Raw genomic sequence first — 20,445 nt, 5'->3', positions numbered from 1 at the left:
TTCCCTCGGACAGAGCGACGAGGATGATGCTTTGGGATGACATAACCGGATATTGACCCATCACTGGCTTACAGGGGCTTCTGGGAAGTTGAGGCTCAATGCATTCGAACAGGCAATGGCGGCGCGCAGTGGAGCTCTCCTCCTTCACTCTTTGTTGTTGATCCGCAGTTTGGATTATTTTTCAACACGACGACAAACGATCAGGTGGATTTTCGTGAAACGGACGTACATGCGAGACCGGGCGATGCTTCAAAGGTCAGTGTAAATCCCCGCCGTGAACCTTATATCAAGGTAATCAATTCAACGCAGTGAGAGTGTTAACAACACACACTCACTCCCCACGAAAATACACTCAAACTATAAATTGAAATTCAGCACTGGGACGGCTACCAGCTTGTCATATTTTGATGCTTGCATGCTCAGCTGTACATTTGGAGTCTGATGCTATCATGCCAAAAGGATGCCCTTTCACATACTGTATGAGGTTGACGAAGACAGAATCATAACAATGATTCCCACCCAACCTGCATTACTCTAAGGGGCGCTCATTTCAGTGTTTTTTAACTTTACCTTTTTAATGGCAACATTGCCTTTTTCTTAACCCATTGAGACCTGAGTCCGATTCTACAAAAATGCCTTCTATAGTAGTTCTCAAACTTTTTTGTGCCAAGGACCCCCAACATGATATGTATTAACCCATTTACGCCTCTAAATCCTGACCTAAGTTTTCTGAAAAACTTCAAATATTTATATAGCAGCATCAAAATGTTTACATTTTTTAATACTGTACATACTGTACAGAACCCCAAAATGGGTTCACGGCCTGAGGGGGTAAAACACCAAAAGCGGTTCCCGCCCAGAATGGGTTAAGACTGTGGACCCCCCATTTGAAAAAACGTTGTGTGCCAGGGACGAGGGACCCCCAGAAGAGAAGATTTTTCAAACACGCTTTTTAGTTAAAAAATGGCAGATATACAGTGTGGCACAAAGTGATGCGCTGCAAGCTTGTAACGTCTCCTATTTTTGTACAGCCAACGCTAACATCTAGATTGATATGCTTTCCCGATTTGAATGGGTTTTAAGCTGTGCAGTACCATCCTAAGTAGTGAGGTTCACTCACCCGCACCAGTGCAACAAATATATAGACGGGGATGCACATCAACGGGACGATGATGAGGATGGAGCAGAGCGAGGTGGTGGCGACACTGGGGACGTAGTCGTACACCATCAGAGGCTGTTGGACCGCCAGGTCGTACATCATGGTCACCTACAGCACAGTGCAGGGAACACAGGACACTCACGTTTAACACCCATTTAGGCCTGTCATACGTCTGATAAGTCTCTGTGTGTGTGTACTGTTGTAATCCACTCGAGAACCTTCAAATTCGACACACGCGTTCCACACCCCCACAGGGAGTGCAGTGCCTGGTGTCGAGTCAGTCGGACACACGGTTGTCCAGAATATAACAATAATATTTTATTATGTCCAAAACTATTCCCTTTCATTCGAAAATAATAATAATAATGGATTGCATTTTTATAGTGCTTTTCTATCCTATATTACAATTGAAAACATGTGCCCAAAAGCACGCACAGGAACAAAAGGCACCAGCTACTACGTCACTGACACGCTGCAACACGCTGCAACACACACTGCAACAACACACTAACACGACACAGCCTTACCCTCCGCGTCGATCCACGGCTATCTCCTCATGTCGCGCCGCACGGCCACACTCGACACCAGCCGCGTAAAAATTGTCATCGCACTGCCACTAAAGCCGGCTCCCGTCCACACTCGCAAACAATATCAATATCAATAATAAACACAAACACGCCACAAGCACCGACACCCCCGCCTAATTTGTTGCCACGTCTATGAAAACAAGCCCAGAAAAAATGCCATTCAACACGCTACTTACAACTCGCTTACAATTCGCGGACCTGGCAACACTGCATCCTGTTTTCCCATTGGCTACGGTTGCTTACAACACGCATTTGCACTGCATCTTGGGAGCAACACAGCTTAATGTAGGGGTCACCGATTGCTGTGCTACATCCCCCTCATGTTCTCACCACCCCGTTCGCCTGCACCACACACACTAACCTACAGAATTCTCCACATGCAACACAGGGCCCTTATTGGCTAGCCCCCTCACATGGCGATCCCCACGCTGCAAAACACAGGGCAGCCAGACACACACACACACACACACACACACACACACACACACTCATTCTAACTTGGATGGACAGCGCCGCGATTACATACACAGTTTACCATACGTCCTCTTCTGGGGGCCTGTCCGGCCAGTCCGGGTGGTTTTATACATTCCTTCAAATGTCCGGGGTTTCACACGTATCGCCTGTAGTGTATCGCTACGCTCACAGACCATTCACACCAATGTGTATTACAATGCACGTTCAATGGTTCGTAGTGGCAAAACACTGTGAGAGGTGGACTTTCAGCCCGAACCCCGGAATGTGTATTCTTCATAACTCTGCATGCGCTGCACGCTCACACCACTACCACTGGTCCCGACCGCAGATCAGAGAAAGGCTCGCTGGCTGCTCCGCTGTCTGCAGATAGACAGACAGCGGAGAACTATCTCATCATTGACATGCAGAAAAAGTAGGCTGCTGTTTTCTTAGCTTTGTGACTGACCAATGAGAAGCACATTGGATTGTCTGCAAAGGAACTATGTGTCTGTCACAAATACAAGTTCTGTCCTGCAAGCCCATGTCATGTCAACACAGACAAGGCAGCTGTGCGCGCGGTGAGTCCTGCAAATTATAATGACCCAATATTATTTCGTACAACCTAGCAAAGCATAACATATGATGGTTTGGAGAATAGGCTGGTCTCTCTTTTTACAACAGATAAGCCATTGCATACAGGTTCTCAAACTTCTTAATTTCAAGGACCCCCATAACTCTGAGAGTCAAACCAAATGGACCCATAACAGTCCCATTTCATTCCATTTCTACAGTATCACAGTTAACAGTTATACAACACTCCATTTGGTTACATTTGTACACTCTCACAGTTACAGACCTGTAAGGGTCCATTTGGGTCCATGTGTTACACTCTCACAGTTACAGACCTATAATGGGTCCATTTGGAACCCCCTCAAGGAACCATGAGGGTCCCTGGATCACACCTTTCACAGCCACTGCTTTAAATAAATACATAACTAATACAGAGCATATTTGATCCATTTATTGTTAGGCTATAGATTCTTTTGACATCTCAATTTAACAGAACCGCCCACGCACGGCACATGCACGACGTGCACGACGTGCACGCGCATGAGCACATCCACATCCACATGCACGCGCGCATGTGTCCTTTTTGGTAATTCAGAATATGGTATGCCTACAGTTACAATAATGCAAACACGCCAATCGCACAAACGACTGCGTCGACACCTGGCGTGGAACAAACGGGACGAACCGAGGCGCATATATGGATAACAACAACACTACACGCGCGCGCGCGCACGCGCTGCAACACAAAACAGCTGCATACAACGCGTGTCACTGTGGACTTCTGTATCTGTGGACTTCTGTATCGCAACGCGGGGCAACGCAACTCTGGGATGAGCGGGCCGAAGGCCCGCGAAATTCTAGTGCACTACATGCCTACTCAAAGTGCTTTTCAATGGTCCATTCATTCATACATTGGGAGCTGAAGCAGCGAACAGTCAACACACTTCGACATGTGGACAGGAGGAGCCGGGATTCGAACTGCCGACCCATGGATCATTGGATGACCTGCTCTACCTCCTGAGCCACAGCCGCCCCAGATAGCAGATCAACAAGCTCAAAACATGTTCGTTCGAGACGTGTTTTGCCAGCCCAGACTTATAACATGCAGCACTGCGGAGCGGTTGCGATGGCCATTGACCATGCATTGGGTGCATAATAATCTCAAGCGTGCATGTCCACAGTAAAGTGGATTTTTTAAACTGTGAATTGAGTTTCTCAGTGAAAGTATGAAGGAATAGGGAGGGTCCAAAGTTTTATCACTTGAGTTTTAAAAGGTAAATATCTAAAAAAAGACAAAACATTTCAAAGTAAAAAGTTCAGGCCTGTGTGTCCACAGTAAGGTTGTGAATGGAGTCTCCAGGTGAAAGTATGAAGAAGTTTCGACGTAGCAAAATCCTCCATTGACTTCCATTATAATTTTAAAAGTAAAATATCTCGGAAAATACAAAACATTCCGCACGATTCCACAGTAAGCTGAACAAAGTCAAACATTTGTCAACGTTTGAATGGAGTTTCTAAGTGAAAGTGTTTAGGACTAGGTGCCAAAGTTTTCTCTTGACAAGATTACACTGGTGCCGCTGCTACAGCAGTGACCCCACAATAACAAAGTACAAAATAGGTCCCACCTGTCAGCAGGGAGTGTGTGGGGCGGGAGGAGTAGGACAAAGGCTCTACGTCCTCCCGGTGGGGGCTCCTCACTGGCAGGTGAGGCAGTACTAGGATACGACGGCAGTGGCGACACAGAAATGTGTGTGAGGAGGAATTAATAATTTGGTGTGTGTGTGTGTGTATGTGTGTGTGCGTGCGTGCCTCACCCCACAGATGAGCGGCGTGACAAACAGCCAGCAGTACTTCAGCACGGGGAACGGCCGGTACCCGATCATGTCCTCGATGTTGTCATAGAAACGGTCCGCGCCTGTGAAGTCACCGTCACAATGTTTAGAGATCACACAGTCAGCCTATCTATTTTCATAGGGCAGTGGTCTTCAACAGTGGGGCCTGGGACTCCTAGCTATAGCCACTTGAACCCTAGAATCCTATCATGGGGGAGCATTCGCGGGAAAATAGCAGATCTACGAGCTTGTAGTTTACCTATTTTCGGCAACAGATTTAGTGTAATTCACACAACACTGATGATACTGCTGTCAAGTCTATGGAGCCATCTATGAAATCTATGAATAGGTTGAATCTGCAACGCAACTTTATACAATACTATGTACTAGTAGTGGGGGTCCCTGCTCCGTCTCATTCTCAGCTTAAGGGGTCCTTGGCCTGAACAACGTTGAAGTTCCCCTAGTCCAGATCACATGCAGTCAATCTGTCTGTTTTCATACCGTGGGGAACACACTCTTAACAGATGGGCAGATGCACTGGGCTGGTGGTACAAAGGTCCTGAATTCTCTCCTGTTGCTGTACTGAGACGTGATCTCAGTGACGTGTTGTGAATTGGCAAGGAGCGTTTATCTGTTAGAGTACTAATTTCCCTTAAGCGTTTGTTGTCTTGTCGTGAGTGAGTGCATGAGCCTTTTTTTATTATTACAAGCAAGATAATTAAATTGTGTAGTTTATCTATTTTGTTTTATTGTGACATGTCACTTTGAAAATATATAGAATTTTCCTGTCATGACGTATCAGTAATAATAATAATAATAGCTTGAATTTATATAGCGCCTTTCATGAACCCAAGGACATCAACACAATGAACAACCAAGTCACACACAAACTAACAGTATTTATGGCTGACTAGGAGAGACCGACAGACCAATGGTAATTTGGAAAAATGTATGTGGGACTAATGGAATGTTGGCTGGCTGACTGGAGAGTACACAAACAAACATTATTAAATTACTGTAGCGCTACTGATGCCTTGAATATTGCTCCATGATACTTAATCCCCTTTGGTATTTCCTTTGGGAATGTAAACCTGAAATTTGAGAGGAAACGGTAATCCTTTTAATACCAAACAGTGCTTCTAACTAAACTAGCTCCAGCTTATCCAAGATACACAACATCTGGGATCTTGGCCAATCATACTCTCATCTAAAATGTACATAAAGTGGCTTCAAATCATAAGAAAAGCCAATTGTTTACAACTTTAGATATTTGTTTATTATTTGTTGACTTTCCATAATAGCATGGCTCTATATTTACCCATTAAAACTGGGAAAGAACAACTATTGAATTAGTTTACAAACCTCTGGAGGGTCACAGTGTTGCAGTCACTGAGTGCAGTTGAATAAAAAATAAAATAAAAAAGTGGGACTATTCCCCCCCCCCCCCCCCCCCCCCCCATTCTGAAATCCCATAGACGTGAATGAATATCGCAGCATATAAAAATTGTGGTCCAAAAATAAACAATATTATCAGGGAGGGGGCTTTGTATTTCATGGTGCATTTATTGTATTGTTTAAGATTGTATTGTATTGTTATTGTTTAGTCAGTCACTCAAATTTGAAAGGTTGATTTCTTTGGCGGCGGTAATATTAGCATTTTCTCATCGTCTGTTAATGCTTCATATCCATATGAGTCAAACCGCCATGAGTCAAACTGCCGGGCTCATTTGTTTGTTTTTGGAACACAGTTCTTATACGCCACGGTATTAAACACGTCTGTGGGAATTCAGAATGGGGAAACAAAAGCGTGACCCAGGCCAGATAAGAAGACTTTGGTCTATATTAATAGCCGCCGCCGCCGGTGACAGAACGTACCATACACCCAGGCAATGACGACGGTCTCAAAACAGGCTATGAAGAGCAGGCTGGTTCCACTGGGACCGTAAATGTCCATCAGTGTGAAGATCAGAGCCCCTCCCTATAACAGACGCACGCACGCACGCACGCACGCACCACACACACACACACACACACACACACACACACACACACACACACACACACACACACACACACACACACTTAATCAATTAATTCAAATATGTTGTAGTATTGCAACGCTGGGTGTTATAGGGTTAAGGCACCCTCTTTGAGAAACCCCCTTTCTCCTTCCTCTCCGTCTCTACTAGGCGTATACCTGGCTGACGAGGGGCAGGCCCAGCAGGAAGCAGGACACGGCGATGGCGAGCACCAGGAGCTCCCTGCGGCCGCGCAGCTGCCTCGGGAACATGTCCGTGACGGCGGTGGCAAAGCTCTCCACGCACACAAACTGGTGGAAGGAAACCCAACGGTCAGCGCTCGCGTTGTCCCAAACCACACCGGTATTGGGACTCCTTGGGACAAAAGCTTTATGCAGCAATAAGCAGTGGTGGGAAAAAGTACTCAAATGTTTTGCTTAAAGGACCACTTTTCAACCTATCTTCATATAATAGGTCCTCACTAATAATCATGAAAAAAATGGCGCAATTTTTTTCTACTCAGTCTGTGTCTCATAGGAGTGATGTGGGCAGTTCAGAAACCGTCCTCCAGTGACATCATCGAATACAAGCTAATAGAAACTGAAGGCTTTCTTGTCCTGAAAAGTAGCAATGCGAAAATGGAAGCCATCGTTCTCACGATAATGAAAATCTAAACATCTTTGTAAAAAAAACCTTGTTTAAAACAAAATCTGCCTAATGATGATGTCACTGTAGGACGGTTTCTAAACTGCCCACAGCCCTCCTATGAGACACAGACTGAGTAGGAAAAAATCGTGCCATTTTATCAGGATTATTAGTAGGACATATTATATGAAGATAGGTTGAAAAGTGGTGAAGTGGTCTTTAAGTAAAAGTATCGATACTGCAACTTCGAATAACTCTGTTACAAATAAAAGTCCGGAATTCAAAATGTACTTGAGTGTCACACCTGTGTGAAGTGAGGGGCGCTCATCCAGTCATAATACATCATCTTATTCCGCCCAATTAGAATTTGCATCCTCACCTTCGTCTTCAATGTTTGTGTTTACGCAATGTTTGTGTTTACACAAACACTCAAAGCTGTTCGAAGGTTTCAGAATTAAAAAATATAGCAGATCTATAAGCTGTGAGCACGCACACACGCACCTGGCTGTCCAGACCCAGCAGAAAGAGCATGAGGAAGAAGAGAACAGCCCAGACGTTGGCTCCAGGCAGCATGGACAGAACCCTAGGATAGGAGATGAAGGCCAGCCCGTGACCTAGTGGTCACACAAGACACATTGAACTTGACCGTTGGCTCTGTACTTTGTCTGCTCTTTTTCCCGCTCTACACAGCAAACCCGAAACAGTTAATCCATTAAGAACGATTCTACAAATGCCTTCTAAATCACAATGTCCCAACCACCAAGATTGTGCAGGCTACAAACCTGTTGTGGTTTTCACATTCATGGATTAAATCTGGTGTAAATTAATGAACACAGATTAACAAATATATAGGGGTAATGGTGAGAATCATGATGGCTTTCCTTTCAAATAAATAATCACTCAGAGTTAAGGGAGTGGACATATTTCTGTTCAAACAGACTATTGACCGCTGCGGCCATTCAGCTCTAGAAAGCAAGTAAGAATATTGTGTCTCTTTAAACTGTATATGAGGTGCCATCTACTGGACATTGGTTGACATAGCAGTTTCACTTATTGTCCATACCGAATGCATGCAAGTGAGGAAAGAAAGAAAGAAAGAAAGAAAGAAAGTAGTTAATTTAATTTAGAGCACACATGTGCTATTGTGATTCACCAGTGACCTATGAAGCCTTGCATATATCATACCACTGGCAAGTTATAATACATTAAAAGGCTAGTTTAAAAGGTCATGGAGTCCATTGTTTTATGTACTCTTTTCATTGTAACCTCGGGGTGACGAATTACAGCAGTAAAAGTCAACATCTTGTAACATAAAAGTCTTGTGATGACCCAGGCAGGCCTTTAACCCCCCCAAATATCACTCACACCCCTTTTAATAAACTAATCATTAAACAGATCCAATAAAAGATGAATGCCACCGACTATGGCTGTGAAAATCATTCCAAAACACAACCTCTTTTAATGCTACGTTCGCACCAAGGAAGCTAGAAGCAGCTTCTTGCTTCGTGCGCCCATGTTATCTCTATGCATACCAGCTTTTTCGTTTTGAAGCTGGGAATGAAGTCAATGAAGAGCTTTGTTTTTCTAGCTTCCTTTGGTGTGAACGCGGCATTAGGCTCTCATACAGGGGTGGGTGACGTGACATGCTGTCCTTTGCTGTCCTCAGTGTCAAACGCGTATAAATAAAAAATATATTTGTCAAAAACCTTCTGAATATTGTGCAGGACATTATGCTTCATGTGAACATACTCAAGATTAAAACATTTCATTCCTCATTTCTTCAGAATTTTCAACCAAACATAGCAAAACTCATATGGTGCGACTGTCCTGGCCCTGTTTCTCAAAGTAGGAACTTGAATAAAACTAAGGGGAAAAAATGATAAAATTATTTTAAAAATACCATAAATATAATATAGATGTCTATTTGTGAGCCTAATCTTTTCAAAGTCCAAGCATAATGTTTTCAGTAATTTCTGATCAAAAATATTTTGTCCCCCAAACCAAAATCATATTGTGTGACACCATTTTGGGAAATTTCAACAGGCAATTGTTTGGACACCCATTGGGATAGAGAGGTCCTTCTTCAGTAAGGCTGCTCAGCACTTGCATTACAATAGCATGACAGGTGTCTGTGGTGAATTATCATTTTAACATTTCCATGAAATACGATCTTGTTGGAACGCTGACCAATGCGACTCATCCGAGTGTCTGTGGGTGTGACACCTTTTTCATTAAAAAAGCTAAAGTTATTAGATTTTTTGGTCATAATTACATGTAAATCTATGTTGCTTTGTTATAGCTAGCATGTTGTTAGCATGCTAATGTGTAGCTAGTAGCCTCAAGGTTATGTTAAGTGCAGAAAACACAATATGGTGTGACACTATATCATAATGGTGTGACTGTCTGCCTGTCACGCCATATGACTTTTTTGTCACACCATATGATGCAAACTGTATTTTCCTACAGATATAACAATAAATAACAAAGACCCATGTTTCTTTTGTCCATTTAAACATTTGTTTCAAACAGCTTCACCTAAAATCTGCAACTATCCACAATAAAATGTGTTTAATTTTGTTTTATTCAGTCATTGCATGTTATTCAATGTTAAAGCAATTTTCCTGTTGCTGTTTTTCCTGAGTAATTGTTTAATCAATCTGTAAAGTTCAGTACTCACTAATAGGTAGGTTAAAACACAGTTTGCTTTGAAAAATGAAGATATGATCATACGGTGTGACACTAAATCATTAGGTGTGACGTTCCAAATAGCGAAAAAATCATACCTTTATTAATGATGAAACCATTAATGTTCATGGATTACATAGCAAATAGTATCAGGAAGAGTCACAAATATTTGTGTAATTTTAGAGAAAGTTTTGTCACAATAAATACAAAATATGTTGAAAGACCGACAACATGGGCCTCACATTGAGTGTTGATTACGAAAATAATATACAGATTTAATACATTTTCACAAAACTATAGTGAACTTAAGAAAGGTGTACTCCATTTTCATTTTATAAACAATTATTGTCATGTCACACCATATGATGATTTTAGGCACAAGTACAACAAAATGCTGAATAAATTCTGATTCCAATAAAATATCTAAAAACAAAATATGTTTCCATAAAGATGAGAGTGAGTAGAACAAAAGTAAATCATTTTTATTCCTGTTATTTAAAGGTTTTTAAAAAACACTTTTTTAGGGGTGTCACGTCACTGATGTGTTGATTTTGACAGCAAATGTTGATTTAGTTTTAGTCTAGTTTCAGTTGACTGAATATCATTTGATATAAATATCATTGAGATTTTAGTCGAGAAAATTGATTTCGTCGACAATTTTATTTATTTATTTATTTTTTGTCAGGACTTGATGCCGTCGTAATGACGCTTTAGTCTCTTTAGTCATCATAGCTTAGTTTTTATTTTGTTTTAAATTTGTTTTCATCTGTGAAAAAAGGGTACTCAACAAACTTTTGTTTTTAGTTTTTAGTTTTAGTCAACGAAATTAACACTAGCCGAAACCTGTCCCAAAGTGTTACTTTTCAGGGTTCAAATTCAAAAGTAGCAAAAGTAAAACACAGCATCCATTAAAAGACACTGTAACACCAGGGCTCCACCGGGCGCGTCAGCGTCGCGTCTCCGTCACCGTCAGGGAATGTTCCCTTTTGAATCAATGAAGGGTGGCTCCACTGCCCGCGTTGCGTTGACGGAGACGCGACGCGTGCATTAAAATTGAACCGGTGCGTTTTTTGACGCACGCGACGGAGACGCAACGCGTCCGGTGGAGCCCTGGCGTAACACTGGTATAAAATAGCTCATAGCTCTGATGCTGGTTGTCTGAGTTAGGACCCGCCGCAGTGGTGTCCGATTAGAACTTAAACCAGGATGCTTCGCCTTCTGCCTAACTTGGAGCAAACCCCAGTTATATATCCTCCGACTAGGCTTGTCATGATGACTAAGCCAGTCAGATCTATCCATATATGGGTTCTACCATATCTATCTGATATCAGCACTAGGTCGTCTCGGGCTCAAATATAGGCATTGTCATACTAAACATATCATATGCCCAGCGTCCTAGTCGGATATCCCCATATATGGGGACTGAATATCCAATGAACACTCTCCCAGATCCGCTAATATGAATGGAAGTGAGAGTCTTTGTTACAACTGGTCTCTTTCAAAATTAAGTTTTAAGGCCAGTCCTTGCAACTGCCATTAGGGATATTGTTTGCAAGCAATTGCAAGTAGTTACATGTTGCAAGGAGTTGTCATGTGATCACGTCGGTGCACTAAATGGGTTAATGGCATAGTTCACTGTTCAAAATGAGCGGTATTCCCCCTTTAACGTCTGATTGTACCACGTGGCTTTTACATTTCTGACTAGGTGTGCACGATTATGAAATTATGACCGATGACCTCCGATTATTTGCAGGGTTATATCTGCCGATACCGATTCTGACCGATTCCGATATTATACAGAGGACCACGATGGAAACAAGCCTAGGCCCTCTAGGGGCTTGGCCCAAAGCCTGTTCATAAAGTATGCAATCAATAAATATAGCCTACTCTTTTTCCAAGTGAAAGTTTATTTTTTTATTTGATTTGGCTTGTGTTCTAGACTAGAGATACTAGTCACGTCTGCCTTCAAACATCAGAAATACATCAGAAATACACACAACAAAAGAGACAGAGACAGGCAGACTGGCTGCTCTACGAGTACAAAGCCATTGACGGTCACATTATTATTGCGTCATCCCGATCCGATACCGATATGGCATTTCTATGGCCGATTTTTATATGCTACCGATTATATCGTGCATCACTACTAATAAAGCATTCAATATAAAAAAAATAGAAGTAAAGAAGGAAAGGAAAGAACTCACCAGATGATGCGACGTCGGCAACATCCACGCCCAGTTCATGAGCCATGTATCCCAGAGCCGAGAACACGGCGAAACCAGCAAAGATACTGGTGGCACTGTTCAGACAGCACAGTGCCACGCAGTCCCTGTGAAACCACCACACATTATCATCTCTGCAATCTGAGAATCGGCAAACAACGGAAAAACAGCGGCCCCTAGTTTTGAGTCAACAGTCTGTCTTCAGAGACTATCATATCTGTTGTCCAAAATTGTCACTTTTCAAGATTAAAACTCAAAAGTAGCAGATCGACAAGCTACTGTTGATGCTTTTGTGTGTGTGTGTGACTGTGTGTGAGACGCTGTAATATGATCAAGCAGAGCAGGGCGTTTTCATGAGATGTATGGAAAAAATACGATATATAACTGTACTGTTTCGCTGCGCGCGCGTGTGTGTGTGTGTACTGGATGCTCTCTCCTTTCTGAGTCTGAGTCTGAGACCAGTAAACCGGTCCAACCCAAACCCACCACTACATTCCCCTGTCCACACTGCACCAGAATAATCGGGTCCAGAATCGGCCTCCATCGCCACCTGACGACCCACAAGGACCAAGAAGGAGGACAGTCATACTCGGATACGAGTGACCGCCGATGATGGTGTGTGTGTGTGTGTGTGTGTGTGTGTGTGTGTGTGTGTGTGTGTGTGTGTGTGTGTGTGTGCGTGTGTGCGTGTGTGCGTGCGTGCGTGCGTGCGTCCCGTGTGTGTTGCTACTGACCTATAGCAGTTGTTGTTGTATTTGTTGTAACTTCCCAGGGCAGTTAACACTCCCTGACACACCGCATAGGAGAAGAATACCTGGGTTCCTGCATCACGCCATATCTAGAGAGAGATGGAGAGAGAAATGGAGTAAGAGGAGAGGCAGAGATGGGGAGAGGCCAGGGTGAGGGACAGTTTTGATTCTGACAGCAAATCTTGATTTTAATCATAGTCTTTAATTTATTCATTTATTGAATTATTTTTTGATATATTTTGATTGATTATGTACAGTTTTGTACACAGTCACAGGGAAATGGGGAGAGATATGGGGGGGGGGGTTGACGCGTGTGAGCAAAGGTCTTCGGGGTCGGGAGTCGAACCCGCGACACGCTGCTAGGCTGGATTACAGTCAATTGGGTATGGCAAGTTATGGAAGCTGCCATATACAGTAGTTCCGGGTGGATTTTTTTTTTTACTAAAATACGAAAATATGCCCAAAAAAGAGGCAAATATCTGCAAAAATAGAGGAAAATAGGCACAAAAAAAGAGGCAAATAACCGCACATAATGGCGAAAATGTCATACACGTGCGCATCGTGAACTTGCCCTACATTAGCTTTTACTGAAATGACATAGCCTAGTTGCCCAGACAGCTACGCCAGCTGTCCAGGCCACTCAGTCTTTTGAATAAACTTCCATTTAGTTTTAGTCTCATTTTAGTCATCTGAAATGTTTAAGTGTTAGTCACCCTCAAACCACACCAAGGCCACCTTAAATAGTTTTTGAGTGGTGTAAACCACTCCTACAACTGGCTTTGTTGTGCAGAAAAAATGAGCATGGTTGCTATGTTCACCCTGTTCACCCGGGTGTGATTTCCTACAACTGGCTTTGTTAGTGCAGAAAAAATGAGCATGGTTGCTATGTTCACCCTGTTCACCCGGGTGTGATTTCATTACGTCAGACATGATTTCATTACGTCATACAGGCTATATTACACCACTCAGTTCACACGGGTGTGATTTTTTATTTATGTTTTGACACTTGCTTTAGCAATGTAAACGTATGTTTTCTCATACCAAAATAAAGCTCCTCTGAATTAAATGAAATTTATTTGAATTGAGAGAGAGAGGGGTGGCTGCTTTGGCAAATTGACAAAAGATAATAAAGGAAATAATATAAGGCCATTTTAAGATTTCAAAGCCACCCGTCCCACACTGAGAGTGTGACACGTTTCACCCGGTGAGGAAAGATAAGCACGAGCATCTGGTTGCCATTAAGTTCTTTCCTTGTAGGGTAATAAAAAGTCATTAGTCTCAGGTCAACAGCACCATTAAGTAAAGCCTGCTTCATGCCAATATAAACAATCGTGTGTGTGTGTGTGTGTGTGTGTGTGTGTGTGTGTGTGTGTGTGTGTGTGTGTGTGTGTGTGTGTGTGTGTGTGTGTGTGTGTGTGTGTGTGTGTGTGTGTGTGTGTGTGAGATTTAGACTTCTGGCATCATGCGTGCGTTTAGGTGTCATTTGGTGGTTCCTTTTGGTTTTGAAAGCATTTGTCTGCCGACTTCTGGTGGCATCTGGTTAACATGAAGCACCACCAGAGCCCTGTGGGGCTAGCTAGACCCCACTATGGGACGCTCTGTTACCCAGCTCCCAGAGCCCCTCACTCCCATTCTTATGTGAGGAACACTGGCCTCTCTGACTCATCCATCCATCCATCCAAACAAGGACATTGTACAGACTTAAAGATTTAGATTTTGAACAGAGCTGTCCCAAATCCATCTCCGCGCGGCGTGCGGGCACACACACATACACACGCACGCACACATGCACACACACACACGCGTGCACACACGCACGCACGCACGCACGCGAGCAACAACGGACCCCTTTCAACCGCACTGGAGGTCCACTCTGAGGAGAGAATAAAGACGCTTGCACGCTCAGTCAGTCTCATTTGAACTGCAGTGCCTCAGCCTGGGCGTTAGTTGCATAACCTCGACCCTCTGACCCCCACAGCTGCTTTCACTGTGAACTTTTCCCCCACACGCAAAACAAAAGGGGAGGAAAATTCTCACAACTTCCTGACTGACTGACTGTGTGCTCATCTGGCTTCTAATTGCCAGCGGAGCTGTACTCCAGCTCGCACTCGTGGAGTAGGGAATAAACCACATTCCCAAGATGCTTCGGGGCAGTTCTTCTGACTGCCCCCCTTTGTTCAAAGACACAATGCATCTTTATTGGCTTAAAGACTGCCAGCAGCCAGAATCAATCTCTAAAATGTAAGAGTCAGATTAACAGATTCCTCGGATATTCCAGTTGAGTTGTTTGAGCAGTCGCGTTCCTTGCTCTTATAAACACACAAATCCTATGTTACAGGGATCTTCAAACAGCGAGTCCGGGACCCTCCTCGGGGGTACTCAGAGTTACTACAGCGGGGCCGCAACATATTTTGTGTGATTATTACATTAACCACTTGAACCCTATACTATAGGGGTGCTATAGGGCCTATAGCATCCCGATTCTGAGGGGAACGCCAGCCGGAAATGGACGCACGCACGCACGCACGCACGCGCACACACACGCGTACGCACACACATGTGCACACCACACGCACACACTCACAATGCATGCATGCGGACACAAATACAGACAAATTAAGGCAAGCAGTACTGCAAAATAAACACAATCAAACACATGCACATAACATAACACACATTGTTGGACGGCGGTATTTAAAACAGGAAGTGGGTGACAGTGACAGAGAGGAATTGACCCCACATTGCTGACATTGACCTTGAGTTGTGAAGACACACAATGATGTGTCTGCTGTGAGGAGACAGACGGACGGACGCTTCTATTACGGTCCAAAAATATTTGAATGAAGTTTGGGTCATGGCCGAAAGAATAAGATTGTGGATACAAGCGGCCAAAATGAGTTTTCTCAGCCTGGTGACCGACCTCTCCCTTAGAGGGTGAGAAGTTCAGTCACCCGAGAGAGACTGCTAGAGTCGCTGCTCCTTGACTTGGAAAGGAGCCATCTTAGGTGGTTTGGGCGGGGCATCTAGTATGGATGCCTCCCGAGTGTCTCCGTAGGGAGGACCTCACTGCACGTCCCACCGGGCAGACCAACGACCAGATGAAGGGATTACATCTCCACACTGGCCTTGGAACGCCTCGGGAATGGATCCCCCAGGAGGAAGTTGCTAATGTTGCTCTGAAAAGGGAAGTCTGGAGCTGTTACCGTAGCAGTGTTAACCGTGTTAAAATAGCAGATCTACAAGCTCATAGCGCGCCACGCTACGAGCTTGTAGATCTTCTATTTTTTAAAGTCGTGAAAATGTGGCGCAAATCTTTGAATATAGATTTCAGAGCGAACATTTTTAACTAAAATATTGGCTTCTGGGGGGTCCCTGGAACTACATATTTTGAGATGGGGGTCCGTGGCACAATAGAAATAATTCTGGGGGTCCTTGACATGAAAAAGGTTGAGCACCACTGACATAGAAACATTTTTTTTAATCTACTTCAGTCCAAAATGGGTTAATAGAGATACCCTTTTTGTGAATCATGAATCATGATTCAAATGAATCATGATGAATCATGATGAATCATGAATCATGATTCACCAGGAGCCTGGATGGCTTAAAATAATTCATATAAATAATTTTTTGGAAATGTGTATGGGAAAAACAAATGGGCTTTCTATCTGTGGAACCACAAAATGAGCAAATCAATCTGTGAATCTCTTTCCAACTTTACTCAACTATAGCTAAACCTTCCGCCCCCATGTGGTGATGTTGTTTCAGATGCCGTGGAAAAAGCTGTTTTAATTAAGGTGTTGACGTTATGGGCCTAGCTGGCTAGCTTCCTTTTATAAACTTTGTTACAGTCTTATTAAGACTGCCGCGCTACCGCCCTCCCTCGGGACTGGAAACCAGCGTTGCCAGATTTTGCGAGAGAAATAAGCTGCCACGTCTATGAAAACGAGCCCAAAAGGAAGCGACTATTAGGCCACATGAGCACTTTAAACTATACCAAGCCCGGTCCTGGATCCGATGGATCAAATGGAACCTGCAGGGCTCTAATGGGAGGTCCCTTTTTACATGGGGGGATCGGTGGACAAATACATATTTATTTGGGGTCCTTGGCAACATGTGAGAACCACTGGTTTAAACAGCATTAGGAAACAAGCCCAAATAAGCACTTCAAACAAGCCCAAATAATATAGAAACAAGCCCAAATAAGCAACTACACTTAAAAAGTAAAAAAAATAAATGCAACCCGCAACTACCAAAATTTACAAGCAACTTTACAGAAAAACAAGCCCCGAATCGCTTATAATAAGCAGACAGAGCAACACTGCTGAGCTGCTAGAGGGCAGTGATGATTTCGTCGACTAAATCTATGACGAAAAATGTTTGTCGACTACCTTTTTTCCCTGACAAAGACTAAATGAAAACTAAGCTATGATGACAAAAACTAACTAATATATAATATATATATACTAATATATTGACAATTTCGTCAACAAATAAATACTAGACTAACATGTTTGTTAGTGGACAAGAGATCCAGTATAAGTAAAAGACACAAGTCATTTTACACTTGGTTGCATGCTATAAATAGTCAATCTACAAGCTCACAACGTGTCACGCTGCGACGCGTTGTGAGCTTGTAGATTGGCTATTTTCAGCAAGTGTAAAATCAACCATTACGACGGGATCAAGGCCCGCCAAAATACATTTTGGTCGACTAAATCAACTGTAAAGTTAGTCGCCGAAAATCCTTTAGTCGACTAAGACTAGACTAACACTGAAACATTTGAGATGACTAAAATGTGACAAAAGGTTACTAAATGAAAACTATTCAAAAGACTGCGATTCAAACTAAAATCTAAATTTGCTGTCAAAATCAACACTGCTAGCGGGAGAGGGAAGACAAGGAGGAGAGGCTCTTTCTTATCTCAACAGACTGAGAATGTTCTGTCAGAAAAGAGAGATATGGAGGTCGAGGCTGAGTGGGAGTCAAGAGCAGTGGTGGGGGAAAGATTCAACATTGTTTTCCTTAGGCTAAGTAAAAGTATCAATACCATCATCTCTTGTTTCAAGTAAAAGTCCAGTGTTCAAAATGTACTCGAGTAAAAGTGCAGAAGTATTATTGGCATCATAATATACGTAGTATAGTAACAAAAGTAAAAGTACTCATTCTGCAGAATGTCCTGTTTAACACATTTTTATAATGTATGAAAATCCTTTGAAAATAGCTGATCTACAAGTTCAGTGATGTGACACGTTGTGAACTTGTAGATCGGCTATTTTCAAACAGCCAAAGTATATATATATATATATATATATAGGGCTGAAGTGGTTAATATTATGTCATAATAATCAACTAGTAACTAAAGTTTTCAAATAATTGTACCACAACATTTGCCTCTGAAATGTAGTGGGGTAGAAGTAAACGTATTGACAATTGAAAACACTCCAGTAAAGTAAAAACACCTGGAATGTGTGGCCAGAGGTTCCCAACCACTGGTACTAGTACCAGGGGTGGTACTTGAGCCCCCCTCTGGTGGTACTCAGAGGAGTCGCCCTCTGGTGGTACTCAGAGGAGTCGCCCCAAAAAAGGGGAAAAAAAGACAAAAGTGGAATGAAATATTTATATTACTACAGGTAGTAGTTCTGACCAAGCGATTGGTCTCCAGCCGTGCTGAAATGAGCATGACAGCACACCTAGCCCTTAATAGAAGATTTGAGAACGGATTAATCACATTAGAAATATCATCAGTTGTGCTGATTAGTGATTAGACAGAGTTTTGTCAGAGCAGCAGCATTATTGGCTTAGGAATGGAACAAAAAGGGCAGGTCTACGCTCCTGTATTTTCAGATATTATGGTGGTACTTGGAGAGCCAAATATTTTCTGAGTTGGTACTTCAGTATAAAAAGGTTGGGAACCATTGTGCTAAAGTACAGTACTTGAGTACATGTATTTTCCACCACTGGTCTGGAGTTGTGCAATCATTTCCACTGGCAGAGTATCAGCTCGTTTGTTTACTTGGGTTACAGTTACACAATCAAACTCTCCAACTTTGAAATGGCACCAAAACATATGACTTGCCTATTGTTTATTGTTGTATATATTATATCTTTACCTCCGGTCTAATTCACATTAGTATTACTTACTGAGAAGGGCCTCTTGAAGTTTACAACGCAGAACAAAAAGCAATTTCACTTAGACCCATACCATAGGATTCCTTTCACCAAATTACGTACAAATGGTCACATGAGCAATTTGTTGATATTCCATATTGTTTGTCTACAATTGCCTTCCGAAATTAGCGGGAGGGGCTATATTTCTTATTATTATTAAGTGTGATATAGCATGTTGTTAAATGTCATGTATCATGAACGCAACATCAACATCAAGCCCACATTGTAGTAGTTTGTTGAGGGGTCTCTAGAGCAGGGGGTATATCCACAAATTACATCCTGCACATAATTGTACATTGATTCAAACTCCTAACTCATGACTGGGGGGAGTTTAATGGTCATTACAACCTGATGTGAGAGAAACTATTTCTAAGGTTATACAATTTATTTTCCTTTTATGCTACCACAATATTTTGCATATGGTGGTTATGACATATATGTACATGTTATCTTTTTCGTATGTCCCGTATGGGTCTGTCACATATATTGTTATATTCTCTGATTTACTGTATACCCTGAAATCTTGAATAAACAAAAAAAAAGAAACTATTTCTATGTGTGTCCTATGGACAATCAAAATCAGCTGGGAATATTGGATTTGGATGTGGTATCATAAAGTATGGCACGCTGACTATCACAAAAATGAAAACATGGCACTCCATGTGAAAAAGATTGCACTTTCACTTCTGCTGATAGGGGCCACCGCAGCCAAAAGTTGAACTGTATGTCAGAAGCTTCATTCCTCTGGTTCTGACGGCTGCGTGGCTCGTCCCAGGTTAGGCCACCTGGCCTGGCAAAGCTCTGCTCTCCGCAGAATGTTCATTGAAATCAGTGTTGATTTTGACAGCACATTTTGATTTTAGTTTTAGTCATAGTCTTTGGAATAGTTTTCATTATAGTTGTAGTCACATTTTAGTCACCTGGAATGTTTTAGTGTTAGTCTAGTTTTAGTCGACTAAATATAAGATTTTAGTCGACTGAATCTACAGTTGATTTAGTCTAAAATGTATTTTGGCAAACCTTGATGGCATCGTAATAGATGATTTTACACTTGCTGAAAATAGCCGATCTACAAGCTCACAACGCGTCGCAGCGCAACATATTGTTTGAGCTTGTAGATTGGCTATTTTCAGCATGCACCAAGTGTACCAAGTGTTGTCTTTTATTTATACTGGATCTCTTGCCCACTAGTCCCTTCCTAACATTTTAGTCTAGTTTTTATTTGTTGACGAAATTGTCAATACATTTACATCTTAGTTTTTGTCATCGTAGCTTAGTTTTCTCATTTAGTTTCCATTTAGTTTTGTCAGTGAAAAAAAAGGTGACGAACATTTTTCATCTAGTGTTAGTCGA

General features: G+C 42.5%; 1 protein-coding gene across 1 annotated transcript in view; it reads right to left on the bottom strand.

The window, feature by feature from the left end:
* The window catches only part of LOC306916364 (sodium- and chloride-dependent betaine transporter-like), a gene marked incomplete at its 5' end in the record, with an annotated part of 34,651 nt that overhangs the window by 623 nt on the left and 13,583 nt on the right, over positions 1-20,445 (bottom strand). The window contains 7 exons of the mRNA XM_079494197.1: positions 1,121-1,267; positions 4,584-4,684; positions 6,477-6,579; positions 6,799-6,930; positions 7,766-7,878; positions 12,154-12,278; positions 12,906-13,009. Of these exons, the coding sequence (XP_079350323.1) occupies positions 1,121-1,267; positions 4,584-4,684; positions 6,477-6,579; positions 6,799-6,930; positions 7,766-7,878; positions 12,154-12,278; positions 12,906-13,009 (825 nt within the window). The remainder of the gene's footprint in view (positions 1-1,120; positions 1,268-4,583; positions 4,685-6,476; positions 6,580-6,798; positions 6,931-7,765; positions 7,879-12,153; positions 12,279-12,905; positions 13,010-20,445) is intronic.

This window comes from Electrona antarctica (genome assembly GCF_951216825.1).
Source record: "Electrona antarctica genome assembly, chromosome: 23".
NCBI lineage: Eukaryota > Metazoa > Chordata > Actinopteri > Myctophiformes > Myctophidae > Electrona > Electrona antarctica.
Note: the sequence above shows the minus strand (reverse complement) of the source record. Positions and strands in the feature narration are given on the sequence as shown.